This window comes from Apium graveolens, chromosome 6 (assembly GCF_009905375.1).
Source record: "Apium graveolens cultivar Ventura chromosome 6, ASM990537v1, whole genome shotgun sequence".
NCBI classification, from domain to species: domain Eukaryota; kingdom Viridiplantae; phylum Streptophyta; class Magnoliopsida; order Apiales; family Apiaceae; genus Apium; species Apium graveolens.
The window spans coordinates 182,192,651-182,208,327 of record NC_133652.1 but is presented as its reverse complement, the minus strand read 5'-3'; the positions used below and the strand labels follow the sequence as shown (position 1 = coordinate 182,208,327).

The 15,677-nt window shown below is 37.0% G+C and overlaps 2 protein-coding genes across 3 annotated transcripts; one reads left to right on the top strand and one right to left on the bottom strand.

Moving 5' to 3' along the window:
• Nucleotides 1-59: 59 nt before the first annotated feature.
• LOC141665621 (uncharacterized) lies at nucleotides 60-3,527 on the bottom strand. The gene is made up of 8 exons (XM_074471607.1): nucleotides 3,191-3,527; nucleotides 2,478-2,889; nucleotides 2,253-2,389; nucleotides 1,703-2,142; nucleotides 1,379-1,613; nucleotides 1,204-1,266; nucleotides 251-1,102; nucleotides 60-142 (listed from the first exon to the last, which is right to left on the bottom strand). The coding sequence occupies exons 1-8, from the start codon at nucleotides 3,525-3,527 to the stop codon at nucleotides 60-62; spliced, it is 2,559 nt and encodes an 852-aa protein (XP_074327708.1).
• Nucleotides 3,528-3,999: 472 nt separating this feature from the next.
• On the top strand, nucleotides 4,000-15,023 carry LOC141668006 (succinate dehydrogenase subunit 6, mitochondrial-like). Of its 2 annotated transcripts, none has more exons than XM_074474673.1 (4): nucleotides 4,000-4,154; nucleotides 4,421-4,600; nucleotides 13,677-13,779; nucleotides 14,604-15,023. In XM_074474673.1, the coding sequence occupies exons 2-4, from the start codon at nucleotides 4,430-4,432 to the stop codon at nucleotides 14,744-14,746; spliced, it is 417 nt and encodes a 138-aa protein (XP_074330774.1). In that variant the 5' UTR covers nucleotides 4,000-4,154; nucleotides 4,421-4,429; the 3' UTR covers nucleotides 14,747-15,023. The 2 variants fall into 2 exon arrangements, with proteins under 2 accessions (XP_074330774.1, XP_074330776.1); XM_074474675.1 differs by having other exon boundaries at nucleotides 4,029-4,183.
• The last annotated feature ends 654 nt before the right edge of the window (nucleotides 15,024-15,677 follow it).

Genomic DNA, 15,677 nt, shown 5'->3' with positions numbered 1-15,677 from the left:
GCTTCCATATCTGCCCTGTCATAACCGGTTTCCTCCATTATCAACCTATTCATACCTTGTTATATGTACATTGATGGAGGCTGTGGAATTTGAGGGTAGTTTTTTAGAGTCTTGCCCACTGATTTAAGCAAAGAATCAATTTCTGCATAAAAGATGTAAGATTTACTCATAGAAAAAATCATACATCTATTTCTTAATTTACAAACACATAAAAGTATGCTAATAAATTTTATAAATGAAAAAAAGGAACCTGCAAGGGCAAAGAAGTTAATATGTTCCTCCGTCAGATTGAGATCAGGCTTCCCAGCTTTTAAACATTTTTGAAACAAAATCTCATCACTCATAGAACGAAAATGAGTACTCCACAATGAGTTCAAGTCATTCACTTTACAGTTAACAATAATGTGAACAAATAATTCCCGAATCTGAGGTGCAAATCCACATTTCGAACATTCAGCAATTACTTCATGCCATTCACTGTCATTATCAAGAAATCCATGTTCTTTGCATGCATCTTTAAATGAAGGATACAGAACACCGTTCATTATTCTTAATGACTCAAATGATGTAGGGCCGCGGATCTTAGAAAGCAATAAACGTAAGAACCATATTTCACCAGTACTATGATGTGTATAAACCAATCTACCAATGACCAAACCTTTTTTCCTAACAGTCCAAGTCATTTGCGCATCATTCCAAATATAATGCCTTGGAATCTCATCATATGTGAACTGTCGGGCATTCTCATCTCTCTGATTTAACAGAAAAAAAGCTTCAAGTTTACTGTTGTTAAGCTGAGCTCTAGAAGCAACCTTCTCCAATGACTCATTAGCTCGAAATGTACAATTCTTTTGCCCAGGCAAGTGAAATGATAGTCGCTCAACAACTATTGATTGATGATGTATGTCAAAGCCAAAAATACGGTAGGAAGCTTCACATCCACAAATGTAACGACCATCAAAAAATGCTTGAATTTCATTAACGGTACCATCGTTTTGAACTTTCTTCTTCTGCCCTTTACCTTTAATTTCTACTGTAGCCCTGTCATGCCCTTTTAGGCAATACTTGAACAAATATTTTAAGCTCCGAGCATGATAACATACTTCAATATTAATATGACATTGATATTTAATCAACAACTCTCGATTGTAAGGGACCACCTACTGATTATCTAAATCAGTTTTCCTTGCTTTTACAGTATGCCTTGTTTTTCTACGCATGTAAAGGGGAAAACCGAATTCATCAAACATTGTGCGGGGACAATATCTATATAAAAAAATATTAGACATTAGGCATAATTTTTTTTATAAAACAATCTCTTAGTAGAAAAGTACGTACTTCTTTGGAAAGTGTCGGATACACTTATAGTCTTTCATACACGGGGAATTCGGATACTCGACTCCACAGGGACCATGAATCATAAAAGCTTTCACAGCTGCATAACCAACAAGGTCGAGTAAAGGATTAGGAATCTCAGCGGATACGTACTTGTCAACGTTGGACTTCAAATTAATCTTTGAGGCAATATCCAACCAAATAAGCATGTGCACGTGTGGCAAACCCCTTTTTTGAAATTCAGCTACATACATTACTGCAATAAAAATTGTAGCTTTCTGTATCATTATATAAACATTTTTAAAATTTATGAAATCTTGTATTAATAAAATAAATTCATAAATTTTGGGTGGAGTTGAAATGTTACCTCCAATGCATTTTCCAAAAATGATTTTTTTTTCTTTATGTCATCTAACAATTGATTTAGTTTTAATCGAAAAACTCGAGCAATAATATCCCGGTTGTTCTGAGGAGTGCCACCAGGTATTAGCTTCATCATCTGCTGAATTTCGTCCCACATGGATTTACATGTAATTGTAAGAAATAAGTCAGGGTGACCAACGTAATGGTAAATGACAAGGACGTCTTGAAAATTTTGCTGCATGTAACATTTGGAACCAACAAAACCAGCTGGAAGAATAAAACTTTTACCAATTTTAGATGAATCCCCATCACCAATTTGTAAGTAATCACAAATGTGATGGTACAATTCATTCCTAAGTATTGTCTGGTGAGTTTTAAACCACCATAGACGCGACTGCTCAATAATCGAGAATGAATCCACAACATACTGTTGAAACAATCTACCTGATAAGTGAGGAGTCATGCATGCATAACATTATGAAAATAATAAGTGTAATTGATTTCTAAACCTACCATGCAAACTATATTAAATGCACAGGAACAAATATCGGTACCTTCATTATGTCGGACTTGAAACTTGTAGCTGTAAAAATCTTTCATCGTGCAGTACTCCCGCTTCTTCTCTTCATCATCTTCCTCTCTGTTATATTTAATATCTTTGTGATAGCCATCTTCCCCGGAGGGGAATAGACTGCAAAGCCATAAGTTTAGGATGAATGTTCTTTATACGTTCCAGTCCTTTTGTTTTGCTATCAATGATGATGTCCCAAGATGCACACAGATCTTCCAAGTCTCCCACCATTATTGCAGCAACTTCGTCGAATGGACCGACATGAGTTTCTCTACCACTTTCAGATCGATAAACCTTCAAGATTATTCTTAATTCAACAACAATAGATTCTTCATAACGATCACGTGCAATACGAAACTTTTGGACCAACTCATTGTTCTCATCCAACATTTGCATCAGTCCCTCTACAATTTCCTCATTAATCCTATCCCCTTCTTTAACATCGATCCATCGCATTCGATTAGCAAGCTTATTCTCTGTGTCATAGATATAAAGTTGACAAAACTCGGGGGTGTAATCGTCATCGGGAATCAAAGCACCAAAAACATGATGGTTCTGTCCGTTTAACCGATAAATGTATGGTCCACCACCATTATTAATTGACGTGTCAACAGTTCCGCCTGTAGATGTGAAACAAAACATAGTGTTATACAACCTTGAACACTTTTGAAATGCAGGCCCCATTTTTGGATCATTGTACATTTTCCAAAGAAATGAAGGAGTTCGAGGGGCCTTTGGTAGTTTTATTAGGCCTTTACGACAACATATGGAAAACTTCGGAACGCCACGTGTAACATTCTTGTTAACTCTTTCCTCCTTTCACATGAAGGCTTGACAAAACTCACATTTTACGGAAGGTGCTCCCAAGCTATGAAATTAACACAGGAAATTAAGCTACCTCTTTGTTATTAATGCGATTACCATCATGGTACAACCTTTCGATTATAGCAGGATGTTGCCTCAGAGAAATACGGTCTCTTTCTACAGAGTTAAGTGAAATTTGAGCAAATGCTGAACGGTGATTTAGAGTCGTCACATCTGCTTGTAAAGTATTGCGCTTTGAACATTCATTGTCTTCAAATCTTGTATTACCGGAAAGTAAAGGACCTTTCGCAAATGGGAAACAATTTTCAATGGAATTTTTATTCATTAATCGTTCGACAACAAATGGATGTTGACTCAATGACATACGATCGGTGTCTGCAATTGAAAGCTGACGTTGATTGGACATAGATGTTTGATTTCGATTACTGGACATGTATTTAGCACAGCTCATGGAAGGAACAAATTTTTTGAAAAAGAGATACAGAGAAAATTGAGATTCAAGCCTTTTGAATTTTTTTTGAGAGTACTACAAATAGGAAATGGTGGGGGGATTTGAATTTTCAGTATTTACAATATAATGATAAAGGTATGGTTTAATTCTGCACAACATCAAATCAAGCACATGGGGAACCTTTTAGGAGAAGAGAACACATAAACTATTATTATTTTAATGAAAGTAAAGGAAGAAATTTGATACATCTATATATACTTGGGAATACAGAAAAAAGTATTAGTATATATACTAATTTTGTTTCATTATTCGGAGGAATATACTACCATTATCGGTAATATATTGAATAGTAGAAGGCTATAAACGTAAAAATGTTTGAAATGAGGGTTCGGGATTTATTATTTATACAGATATAGATATAGATTAATTTCACTTATTAAATTATAATTTTTTCTTAAAATACTAATGTGAGCATATAATTTTCTGAAAAATGAAACAAAAGAATATATGAATGCTTTACGTTGGTTGGAGCCTTCCCCTCCCTGTTAAATTTTATTTGCTGCACATCTAAACCCTAAAGTTTTCGCCTTTGCAAATTGTGTGCTCTCGGTATGCATCCTCAACCGTCAATTTAATTTGTATGTATTTATATATACTTCTGTCGATTTATAATTATTTTCGATACTGTTAGGTTTTCCAGTTTGGGGATTTTTTAACTAGTGTTTTCAAGTGTATATACCTCGATAAACGAATACCTGAGAATTTTATACATTTTTCGACGAGATTATTTATCTATTGAATATGTGATGTTTTTTTTGTTGCTTTTGTGTTTGATTCCATGAATCTGATGTGTTTCCAAATTTTGTTATGTCTAGGAAAAGGAAATGGCGGAGACAGGTGAATCGGTTTTCGGGAGAATGAAAGAGTTTTTTAGTGATAGGTTTTGGTTTGTTGAGAAATATCATAAGTTTATCGATGGTCACAAGAAGCCTCTTTCTTGGTCTGACCCTGATGTCGATGCATTTATCGCTACTGATCCTGTTCATGCCCCTGCTGTATGTCTTTTCTTCCTTTTTACCTCTTTATGCATTTTCCTCGTTGGTGGTTATTTTGATATTTCCGATGTTTTGCTGTTTGCTTGTGTCAGAGGTTAGGGTTTAGACTAAATGAAATTGGAAAATAAAAGATATAAAAGAAGAAAGGGACAAGTTTCATTTCATGCCGCTCACAAGAATACATCCCCAACATATATACTGGGGCAATATGCCTCAGCCACGTGGCTTACAATTATTGGACATTAATATAACTACCACAGGCACTAGCAAATAGAACTAAACGACATCGTTATACTAGTACTACTAAACAACATCGTTATACTAGTACTACTAAACGACACCGCTTGATCAAAACATAATTCCTTAATTTATTCATGACATACGCCCCTCCTTCAGTAAATCCTTGTCCTCAAAGGATTGAAATGTGGGTAAAGTCTGCTGAATTTCTCCCAGTGCTCCCAGGTGGGTTCAGCAGCAGAGCCATTTTCCCATTGGATTAGAACCATAGCAGCAGGCTTGTTGCCTCTCCTGACAAGCTTGCGATCTAGGATGGCAGTTGGTTGAGGGTCAATTATACCAGTATCTGAAGTGCCAGGAAGAGAGGTTTGAACATCTTTTTTGTTACCCACCTTCCCTTTAAGTTGGGACACATGGAAGATGTCGTGAATCTTAGAAGGAGGCAGCTCCAATTTGTACGCCACTTGCCCAATTCGGCCGAGAACTCTATTCGGGCCATAATATTTAGCTGATAACTTGTGGTTCCTGCGTTCATTGACAGATTGTTGACGATATGGTTGTAATTTAAAATATACTTCAGCTCCAACTTCAAATGTCCTGTTAGTACGTTTCTTATCCAGAGTACCACTTCATTCTTTCTTGGGCTTTAGCTAGGTTGTCCTTAATCAACTGTTGGGTGTCCTTCCTTCTCGTAATAAGTCATTCACCAACACATCTTTTGTTCTTGAGAAACTGAAGTTTACAGAAGGTGGTGGTGCTGCATAGAGGGCCTGGTACGTAGATATGTTAATGGCAGAATGGTGGGAGGTGTTGTACCACCATTCTGCAAGTGATAGCCACGAAGCCCAGCTAGCAGGTTTGTGTCCAGCAATACATCGAAGAAACATCTTAATGCATTGGTTAACTCGTTCGGTTTGTCCGTCTGTTTGAGGATGGTACGCAGAACTGAGTTTGATTTTCGTGCCCAACGAAGTGAATAATTCCTTCAAAAAGAGCTAATGAAGATGGGATCTCGATCAGATATTATGACTTGGGGAAGGCCATGTAACTTGACGACGTTGTCCGGTACTTCTTGAGCTACTTTGGAGGCGGTGTATGGGTGAGAGAGTGGAATAAGGTGACAATACTTTGTAAACCTGTCCACTACCACAAGAATGGTGTCTTTCCTTTTGACTTAGGAAGTCCTTCTACAAAATCTAAGGAGATCGATTCCCAAGCTCCCTCAGGGATGGAAATTGGTTGTAACAAGCCTAGAGGGTGTATGTGATCAACCTTATTGCGTTGGAAGATAGTGCATTCCTTAATGAAGTTGGACACGTCTGTTTTTAAACCTGGCCAGTAGAAAGGCCTCTCAATTCTCGACTGTTGCACTGATTCCCGAATGCCCTCCCTCTGAACTCCCATGCAAAATTGAGCAGATTTTATTTCGCAAGTTACTAGAGGCCCCAACATAGAATCTACCATCCTTTATCAAGTCTCCCTGGGACAAGGAGAACCCTCTAACAGCAGCTGGGTTGATTGTCAACTCTGCAATGAGTTGTTGAGCAGTAGTATCTTGAACTACACTATCCCCAAGCTCAGTCCTCCATTGTGGTTTAAGGTAATGAATTATAGAGAAGTTTTCAGCTTCCCCATGTAGCCTAGATAACGCGTCAGGAGCGATGTTCTCTTTACCCCTTTTATTCAACACTGAATAGTCGAAACCCATCAACTTTGACAACCATCTTTGCTGCCAGTGGTAATTTTCTGTTCCATAAGATGCTTCAGAGCTTCTTGATTAGTACGGATAATGAAGTGGTGGCCTAATAAATAGGACCTCCATTTTTGAGTGGCTATGATTACTGCCAGCAGTTCTTTTTCGTAACTCGATAGCCCAAGGTGTTTAGGCCCTAATGCCTTGCTCAAAAACGCAAAAGACTGCCCATTTTGCATCATAACGGCACCAATACCAGTATTGCACGCGTCTGTTTCTATAACCAGGGGTTTAGAGAAGTCCGGAACATCTAGTACTGGAGTATTGGACATAACCTCTTTGAGTTGGATGAAAGCATTTTCAGCTTCATTGTTCCATGTGAACTGTCCTCGTTTAAGCAATTGGGTCAAAGGTTTTCTTAGAATGCCATAGCCTTTAATGAATCTTCAGTAGTACCCGGTTAAACCTAAGAACCCTCGTAAGGATTTGACATTTTTAGGACGAGGCCAATTCTTCATGGCTTGAATTTTTCTGTCATCGACCTCAACTCCTTTGCCCGAGAATTATATGGCCTAGATATTCAACTTGCCTTTGAGCAATCTCACACTTACTTTCCTTGATGAAGAGGCTGTGTTGTCTCAATTTGTCAAAAACAAGCTTCAAGTGTTTAATGTGTTCCTAAGCATTGGCATTGAACACGAGGATGTCGTCAAAGAAAACCAAGGCGAACTTTCTAAGATAATCAGAAAATACATCGTTCATTAGAGCCTGGAAGGAGGCAAGTGCGTTTGTTAAACCGAACGGCATGACTACGAACTCAAACAACCCTTGGTGAGTACGAAAAGCAGTTTTGAAATGTCTTCGTTGTGAACCCGAATTTGGTGGTAGCCACTACGAAGATCAAACTTAGAATAGATATTGCTGCCTTTAATCTCAGCAAGAAGCTCCTCGATGACCAGTAAAGGATACTTATTTTTGATCGTGATGTCATTCAAGGCTCTATAATCCACCACTAAACGCCAAGAATTATCCTTCTTTCGCACTAAAAGGACAGGAGAAGCAAACGGTGAGGTGCTTTCCCTGATTACACATGCTTGTAACATTTCCTTCGTTATTTTCTCTATCTCCTCCTTATGGGCAATGGGACACCGATATGGGTGAGCATTCACAGGTGTACTGTTGGGTTTGAGAGGGATATAGTGGTCTTGAGATCTGGGCGGAGGTAGTTGAGTGGGTTCAGCAAAAACATCACGATAATCATTGAGAAGGGAGATAAAATTGGCAGAGAGCTTGTCCTTACTGGTGGGGTTCGGTGAATCATCTATTGCTGCAATTTGGATCAGAAAATAAGCTTCTTCTTGGGAGGCCTTTATACCGGAACCATTTAGTTGCACTTGGACCTTTGCTGTAGGACTTGCTCGAGGCAAGGTAACCATCTTGTCATGCCACTTGAAGGAAATGGAATCACTTCCATGATCAAAAGTGATGGGACTGATTAGGGACATCCAATCAACACCAAGTATGAGGTCTTACCCCCCCCCTAATGGAATGACGTTGAAATCAGCTTTAAAGATTTCACCAGCCATTGTCCATTGTAAATTAGACACCTTAGAGTTACAAGCAAGCTGTTCCCCATTGGCTACTACAATTCGAAAACTAGTGCAAGGAGTAGTTTTCATTTGCAATTTCTTGACCAGGTGTTGGGATATGAAACTGTGAGTGGAGCCTGTGTCCACTAGTATGGTGACACCCTTGTCTTGAAGTTGTCCTAGTACCTTTAAGGTACCATCCCCTCCTGAACCGGTAAGGGCATGTAAAGACATTTGAGCTTCAGTAGTTGTTTCTGAATTCAAGGCAGGTTCTTCCCAACTAATAGCAATTCCTTCCTCATCTGATTTAGATGTTCCATGAACAGTTTCTTCTTTCGACAATTGTGTCCAGGTTTGAACTTTTGGTCACAATTAAAACACAGCCCCTGCTGATTTCTTTCAGTCAGTTCAGCCAGAGTTAATTTTTTGTACCCATCATTGGAAGTGGTTGGAGCTGGCTGTGGTTTGGAAGCTTCAGTAGTTGGTTTAGGATACGAGGAAGCTGTTTTGTAGTTGACAGTGGAGTAAGGATGTGTTTTCATGGTATTGGTTGCTGATTTGTACCTTTTATCTAACATGTTGAGATAATGTTCTTGCCCTCTAGCTAATTCTTTAGCTTGATGAAGGGATTGAGGTTTATGGTTATACAAGTGTTGGGCTATTTCCTCCTTTAGACCACTTATAAAATTGTCAACATAATAAGACTCTCGATGAAACCCTTCCTTTGCCATGACATAATTTCGAAGCTCATCAATTTGATAAATATATTCATCCACCTTCCCTTTTTGAACGGGCTTGTTAAATTGGCCCACCAAATTTTCATAGCCTGATTTGGCAAATCTATGACACACAGGAGTAACAAATTCAGGCCATAACAAACTGTGTTTTTCCCTCTCCAAGCATCTATACCAAACATTGGCTTCACCTTCCATGTGAGGTAAAGGGGTTGGGCGAACGGGTTGAGGGTGGAGTTGTGTAACGAAGCGTAGCTGTTATGGTGGTCTGTGACATTGAGAAATGGACTTGTGAGTGGAGTTTGGGTCTGGTGAAAGTTCATGTTTCTATACTCTGGTAGAGATAAAGGGTTGACATATCTAGCATTCAGCTCAAAGGGTTGGGTAGTGGTATTAGAGACGTACCCGTCCCAATTAACACTTTGAGATTTAGTCATAATCTCACTAGTAGAGTCATTTAGAGTGGCAAAATGAGTGGGTGTTTGAGGAGAATGACTTATAGAGGAGGAGAAAATCAGAGGTTGAGAAGGTGATTCTGAATGTTTGAGAAATAGCTCCTTCTTCACAAGTTCTGTCAGCTCAGTAATCCCCCATTTTACCTCCTTGTTGTCCAGAGCCAGAGAAGCAAGCTCTGTTTTAAGAACCGAGATCCGTTCTTGAGTGCAAGAGTTGCCCTCTTCAAAAGAGCTTAGTCTATCAGCCAAGGTAGTAATGGAGCTTTCACATTTTTGCCAGCTAGTTTTGTCTGCCATGGTGTAGCTCTTATTTTTGGATTTTTTGGGTTAATTTGGAAGGGTTAGAGGCGGTCAAGGAGCTAGGAGCTCTGATACCAAATGTCAGAGGTTAGGGTTTAGACTAAATGAAATTGGAAAATTAAAAGACATAAAAGAAGAAAGGGACAAGTTTCATTTCATGCCGCTCACAGGGATACATCCCCAACATATATACTGGGGCAATATGTCTCAGCCAGGTGGCTTACAATTATTGGACATTAATATAACTACCACATGCACTAGCAAACAGAACTAAACGACATCGTTATACAAGTACCACTAAACGACACCGCTTGATCAAAACATAATTCCTTGATTTATTCATGACAGCTTGTTTCTACTTAATTAGTAGTTTGTGATTGTGATGTAGAGTGTAGGGTATTTATGTGATTTAGCATTTTGGACGGGTGTCTTTAAATTAGGATTCGTGGCAAGATTTTTAGTATGATAAACTAAGATATGAGAATCTGATATAAAGATCTTTGTAAGTTCATAGTTTGTTTAGTTAGGATGCAAAGTAGTTGCAGCTCTTCTGTGTATATTCCTGATTCAATTATTATTAATACTTCTTCTATATTAGAGATGAAGCTCCAAGCTTTGAGTTTCCTATGTTCTTTATGGTGGCTGCATTTTCTAATGATGATTTGTTATAGAAAGCATCAAGAAGAGAGGTATTGTAAATATGAATGATTCTGAAGTGAAAATTCTAGGGTACTTAACCATCTCTATGCATGATGGATGTTGTGTTTGATTAAATTTATAATGAATTTTAATATTAGACGAGTGTGGAAGTGGAATTTAAAAGAGGAAGATCCTAGAGCACATTAAAGGGTTGGCCATCTTCAAGGAAGTTAAGTAAAACCCTTGTTTATTAGAAGTTAAAATTGGAGGGAGGGAAAGGGTCCACTAAACAGAAGCAATAAACAACAGGACAGGAATTACCAACTTTAGAACTAGATTACAATTTGCAGGCATCTTGACAATACTAAATTAATCCTAGTTACAAATTGTTATCTAGAATAGGACTAATAGAGCTTTTGAGAAAATATATCACATTCTCTTATTCAATTTAAGACTATAAGGTCTATAATATATATCATTATTTTAATAATTAAAATAAAAAAGTAAAATATTAAATTGGTGTGGTTCTGTTTTAAACGGTTATAAAAACCAGAACCAACCCAATTAAATGTGGTTCCAAAGAAAATACCCAAAAATAATCAACTTAGCAACTTAAGAATTCTACCTCCTGACATCAATATATTTTTTTGCTTTCCTTAAATGTTAGTTAGTAGTGGCGAATGTGCTTCCTTGTTTATTCGCTTCTTATTATGCTTTCCTTTCTTTTTCCCCATCACGATCAAATCCCCTCTGCCACCATGATCAGGACTCTAAAACACGTTTTAGTCAATAAAGTCTTGTACAATGGTAAGTTATAATAAAGAATGATACAATACAGAGGAATGTACTGATATCTATTTCCAAAACTAGTACATCAAATTAGTGGCGATTCCGGGAATATGAAAATGGGGGTACAAAATGTAAAAAAAATTTACTTAAATAAAAATTTAATCAAATTGTCGATCAAATATCACTTATATTTTTCCCCTATGTGTTTTCATAGACCGAAAACGATGTATTATTGTATCTTTACTAATATTAAAAGCTAAATCTCCCTCAATTAAACATGCCAAACAATCATTAAGCAACTCATCCCCCATACTATTACAAACATTGCTCTTGACATGCTTCATCGCCGAAAATGACCTTTCTACGCTTGTCGTTGTGACGGGAAGAGTTAATTTCGCCTCTGCATCAAATAGTCAAGCCTCAGTTATAGATGACAAGTGGGAAAGAAATAACAGAAACTAAAGTCTGCAAGACTTGGAAGCAGTGTTATCGAAAGCATTAAGCGTGTTATCGAAAGCATTAAGCGCACCGAGGCACAAAACTCTCTGGAGCCTAGGCGGAAAGCCCAAAGCGAGGCGCGCGCTTCTTTGAAGCTAGGCGCATGTTTTACAAATTTATTTATTTATTATTTAGGATATATGTATATAGGTTTATAACATAATTTATACTTCATAATATATTAAATCACACTTTAAGCCAAAAAAACTTAATTTATCCTTTATAATATATTAAATAATACTTTTAGAGGAAAATTAAAATTCAAAATTTATGTTTCATAGGCAGAATTCCAGGCTTCTAGCTCCCAACAGGTAGATATTTTATCAACCATCTTCACCAAAGTCATCTTCATCGAAATCTTCATCTTCAAAATCCTGATTTGACTCTTCTTCATGTATTAAAGTGTTCTCTTTAGAAGATGAGAGGAGAGAACGACTAGGGTTTTCCCCTTTTAAAGTCGTTGAAAGCTGAGAGCCTGATATAGCCTTTTTGTTTGGGCCTAAAATTCTTTTTTTTGTTATGGGTAGGACTTTTGGGCCTTAAAAGTGACCCAAAATTCTTTTTTTTTTGTTATGAGTTAGTACTTTTTTTGAAGCACAAAGCGCGCTTAAACACGAAGCGGTAGAAAAGCGCGCTTTAGCGCGCTTAATAAGATATTAATGTTATCGAGCCACTTTTAAGCGCGCTAAAAGTGTTATGGGCCTAAAATTCTTTTTTTTGTTATGGGTAGGACTTTTGGGCCTTAAAAGTGACCCAAAATTCTTTTTTTTTTGTTATGAGTTAGTACTTTTGGGCCTTAAAAGTGGCTCGATAACATTAATATCTTATTAAGCGCGCTAAAGCGCGCTTTTCTACCGCTTCGTGTTTAAGCGCGCTTTGTGCTTCAAGGCTAAAAGCGTGCGCTTGATTGAAGTTGCTTCGCCTCGACATATATGAGGCGCTAATGCGCTTTGCTTCGCTTTGCGCCTAGGCGCGCTTTTCACAACACTGCTTGGTAGTATTTACGATGGAGACAAAGCTGAATTTTAAAAATGATGAAGCCCCCATCATTCAAAATCTTGCATTGTGAAATAACTGTTGTTCCTGCATCAGATTCGTTGACAATTTACTCTCATCATATTGAACAGACAATAACGGACGATCTAGTTATGTTAATGGAAATTGGTAAATTTGTGATTTAAATAGGTTTCTTTTTTGTCTTTTTATTTTTGATCAAATAAAACTGGTACAAATTTGTCGATGGGTATGGTTACCAACATGTTGCGGATGTGTATGTAGCACTCATTCTGGCAGGATGGTGAACTAGCCACTGGTGTGTTAGGGTAGGTAAGAATTAATATTCAGGATTTCAGGTACAAAGTGTAGTACGTTTGACAGCACAAATGGTGATAAGATCAGTAATCACACCAACCTTATCCCTAAACAATAGTGATAAGTGCGTTTATCTCTAGGCTGAACATATTTGAAATCCATGTAAATAGGAATTGAATAGTTTTCACATTGTATATATTTAGAGACGAGCTATAGCTGAATAATACAATTCTATTATCATAATTACTACATTCTTTAAATTTTCTTTTTGGCGGAGTGGTGAGGTACTCATGGAAGAGTTGTGGTGAGGAAAGGAAGGAGGCTAGAAGCGTGGTATTAGTAGTTGAGTTTGATAATAAGCTTAAATTAACCAAGTTCTGTTTTCATTATATTAAAACAAGAATGAAGAATCAGTAATCCAGTTCAGGTCTTTAGGTCTTATATTAAATTTTTGCCATACATGTGTGCAGTAATTTGTCACACTTCATCAGTTACTAAATTATCAGTTCAAACTAATGGTCTGGATGTTATGTGGTATGAAACTATCAGAATTGAGAAATAGAAAGGAGAAGCAATGAAGTGAAAAAGATTATGCTGATTTGAAGTACATAGTTTTAAATTTTCTGAACGCGGATATGCTTGGTGCTTTTTTTAAGCCATAGATAGATTTAACTAATTTACAAACTTTCCATTCATTACCAGAAGCTACAAAATACCTCAGCCTGATCCATATATATTTCTTCTTAAAGAACTAGGTACTCAAATTTTTTGTTATTAGTTATAGACTTATAGCTCTCAATGAATACCTATGAACTCATTTCCAATTTGCAGTTAAAGTCTGCTCGGGAAGTTACAAAATTTGCTGCTGCAGGAAGTGCCCTCGGAGCAGTTAACCTTGCAGGCATTGCATGGAAATATTCCAAAAGTCCTCATGGTATTATTCACGCTCTCATTATATATTTACTTGGCAACATGCTTTTGATTGTAGGGAATAGTGTCAGGGTATTAATCTATCCATTTAAAGGTAATATTTATTTTTATCGAAGTGATTGATTATAGTCTGTACATTTTTTTTTTAATTTTAGTGTATACCTTTGAAAAGATCGTAAACTATGCGTCAATTACAAAGCGAATTGGGAAAATCCCATGACTTTCTAATATGAAAAAACTGATTAACTACAAATGCAATTGATTTCAAGATATGGTGACACTATGAACTTAATTACATGGTAACCATCACAAGGCAAGGCACTAATTGTCTATGACATGTAGCAGTTGCTTTTGGTCTTTACATATAGTTATCATTCTATTCTACTTCAATATGAAATCACTAGCCTTTTTTTTCTCCCTCTTTTCTTTTTGTTTGATTCTAATGGAAACAATGAACTTTCAATCTGAAGTAGTACGTGAGGTTCACCACTAAATTATTGGGGAGCCATTTAAACAAAACAAGTTGTATTTGGCATGTTTAAATTGAAAAATAAGATAGATTTTTATTGAGTTAATTCTTGGATTGTTTACCAAGTTGGTTTGGTATTGGTGCACATCATCTATACGGATTTCAGCGTGCAGCCAAATGGATGCAACTTTCACATAGCTTTATGTTATTCTTTTTGAATTTGTTGGTTTTTGTTTATCATAAAATGTAGTACCACAAACACATATGACGTACAAACTTTAGCAGGAGCTAAGATATAAAAAGAAATAAACAGCTACTAATTAAGTACAGAATTGCAATAAGTTTCTCTTTTTTGTCAGGTACTGCACTGTCCTTGGCAGCTGGAGCAGTATTTGGTTGGACATTTGGGTATGAAATTGGAAATCACTACCATCAACTTTACAGGATGGATAATATGGGTGCGCAGGTTAAGTTTTTGGAGTGGTTGGAGAGCAAGAAATGAGTGTCTTCTTAGAGGTTGACATGGATTGTCAGTGAAACTCACATAGGAAAATAACAGACCTGAGTGTCTGGTAGTTTTTACGGTACTAATAAAGTTGTGGAGACAGTTATCCATTTGCATCTCCATGTATGAGTGCACGGATTCTAGTTGTTTATGTATTGTAGAAATTATGCTAGGGAAGCTGATTCTCGATTCTCTCTCAAAATTTACAAAGGAACGTCCATTTTGTATGGTATTATATAAGTTTGATTTCCCTATGATGCAAAGATATTTACCATTTGTCCTATACTTGCACTATGCCCCTTGTTTTTGGAAAACCTGAAATTAAACCTTGAACGAGCCAACTGAAGAACTTGTACTTATGAGTTTCAGTTATGTAGAACCAATAGAACCAATAGAGTAAGATATGCTATGCTTTCCATAAATGTGTTGATGTTTGCAGATACGTGCTATTTTCCAGGGATTGGTGAAAAACTAACACAAAGATAAAGACGAAAGGATCTTTCTCGATTGTGCTATATTAATTTTAATTCCGTCGACATCAACTTGAGTTGTCAGGAGTCGTATCAATATTATCCTCCTATTAAATAGTTCTTTTTCAAGTCGTCTTAGCTACTACGGCGATTCGATATTTACTGGTTCTGTACACTGTCTTGGTACATTCCGCACACTCGGGACTATGGAGTATTGTAACTCACACACAGTATTCACTTAATGCTACCCATAAAGAATTATGTAACAGTACTATGTGTCATCAGAATGACCTAATGCAGACCCATCACAATGGAAATTCAATCAACTGATGAATGACTTTGTAATCTCTGCAAATTGTATACTACAATAGTGCCACAGCCGCATAGTCGACATGCTGAAATTGTGTCGGTGACAACTCTAAATTTCAGTAATTAACTGCAGATTTTCATCTAATCAT

Coding starts and splice junctions, on each gene's coding strand:
- LOC141665621 (XM_074471607.1), bottom strand. CDS start 3,527: ATGTCCAGTAATCGAAATCAAACATCTATGTCCAATCAACGTCAGCTT. Junction 2,390..2,477: donor GTGGGAGACTTGGAAGATCT/GTGTGCATCTTG, acceptor ATGGCTTTGCAG/TCTATTCCCCTCCGGGGAAG. Junction 1,267..1,378: donor CGAGTATCCGAATTCCCCGT/GTATGAAAGACT, acceptor TTTTTTATATAG/ATATTGTCCCCGCACAATGT.
- LOC141668006 (XM_074474673.1), top strand. CDS start 4,430: ATGGCGGAGACAGGTGAATCGGTTTTCGGGAGAATGAAAGAGTTTTTT. Junction 4,601..13,676: donor ATCCTGTTCATGCCCCTGCT/GTATGTCTTTTC, acceptor TCCAATTTGCAG/TTAAAGTCTGCTCGGGAAGT. Junction 13,780..14,603: donor ATATTCCAAAAGTCCTCATG/GTATTATTCACG, acceptor CTTTTTTGTCAG/GTACTGCACTGTCCTTGGCA.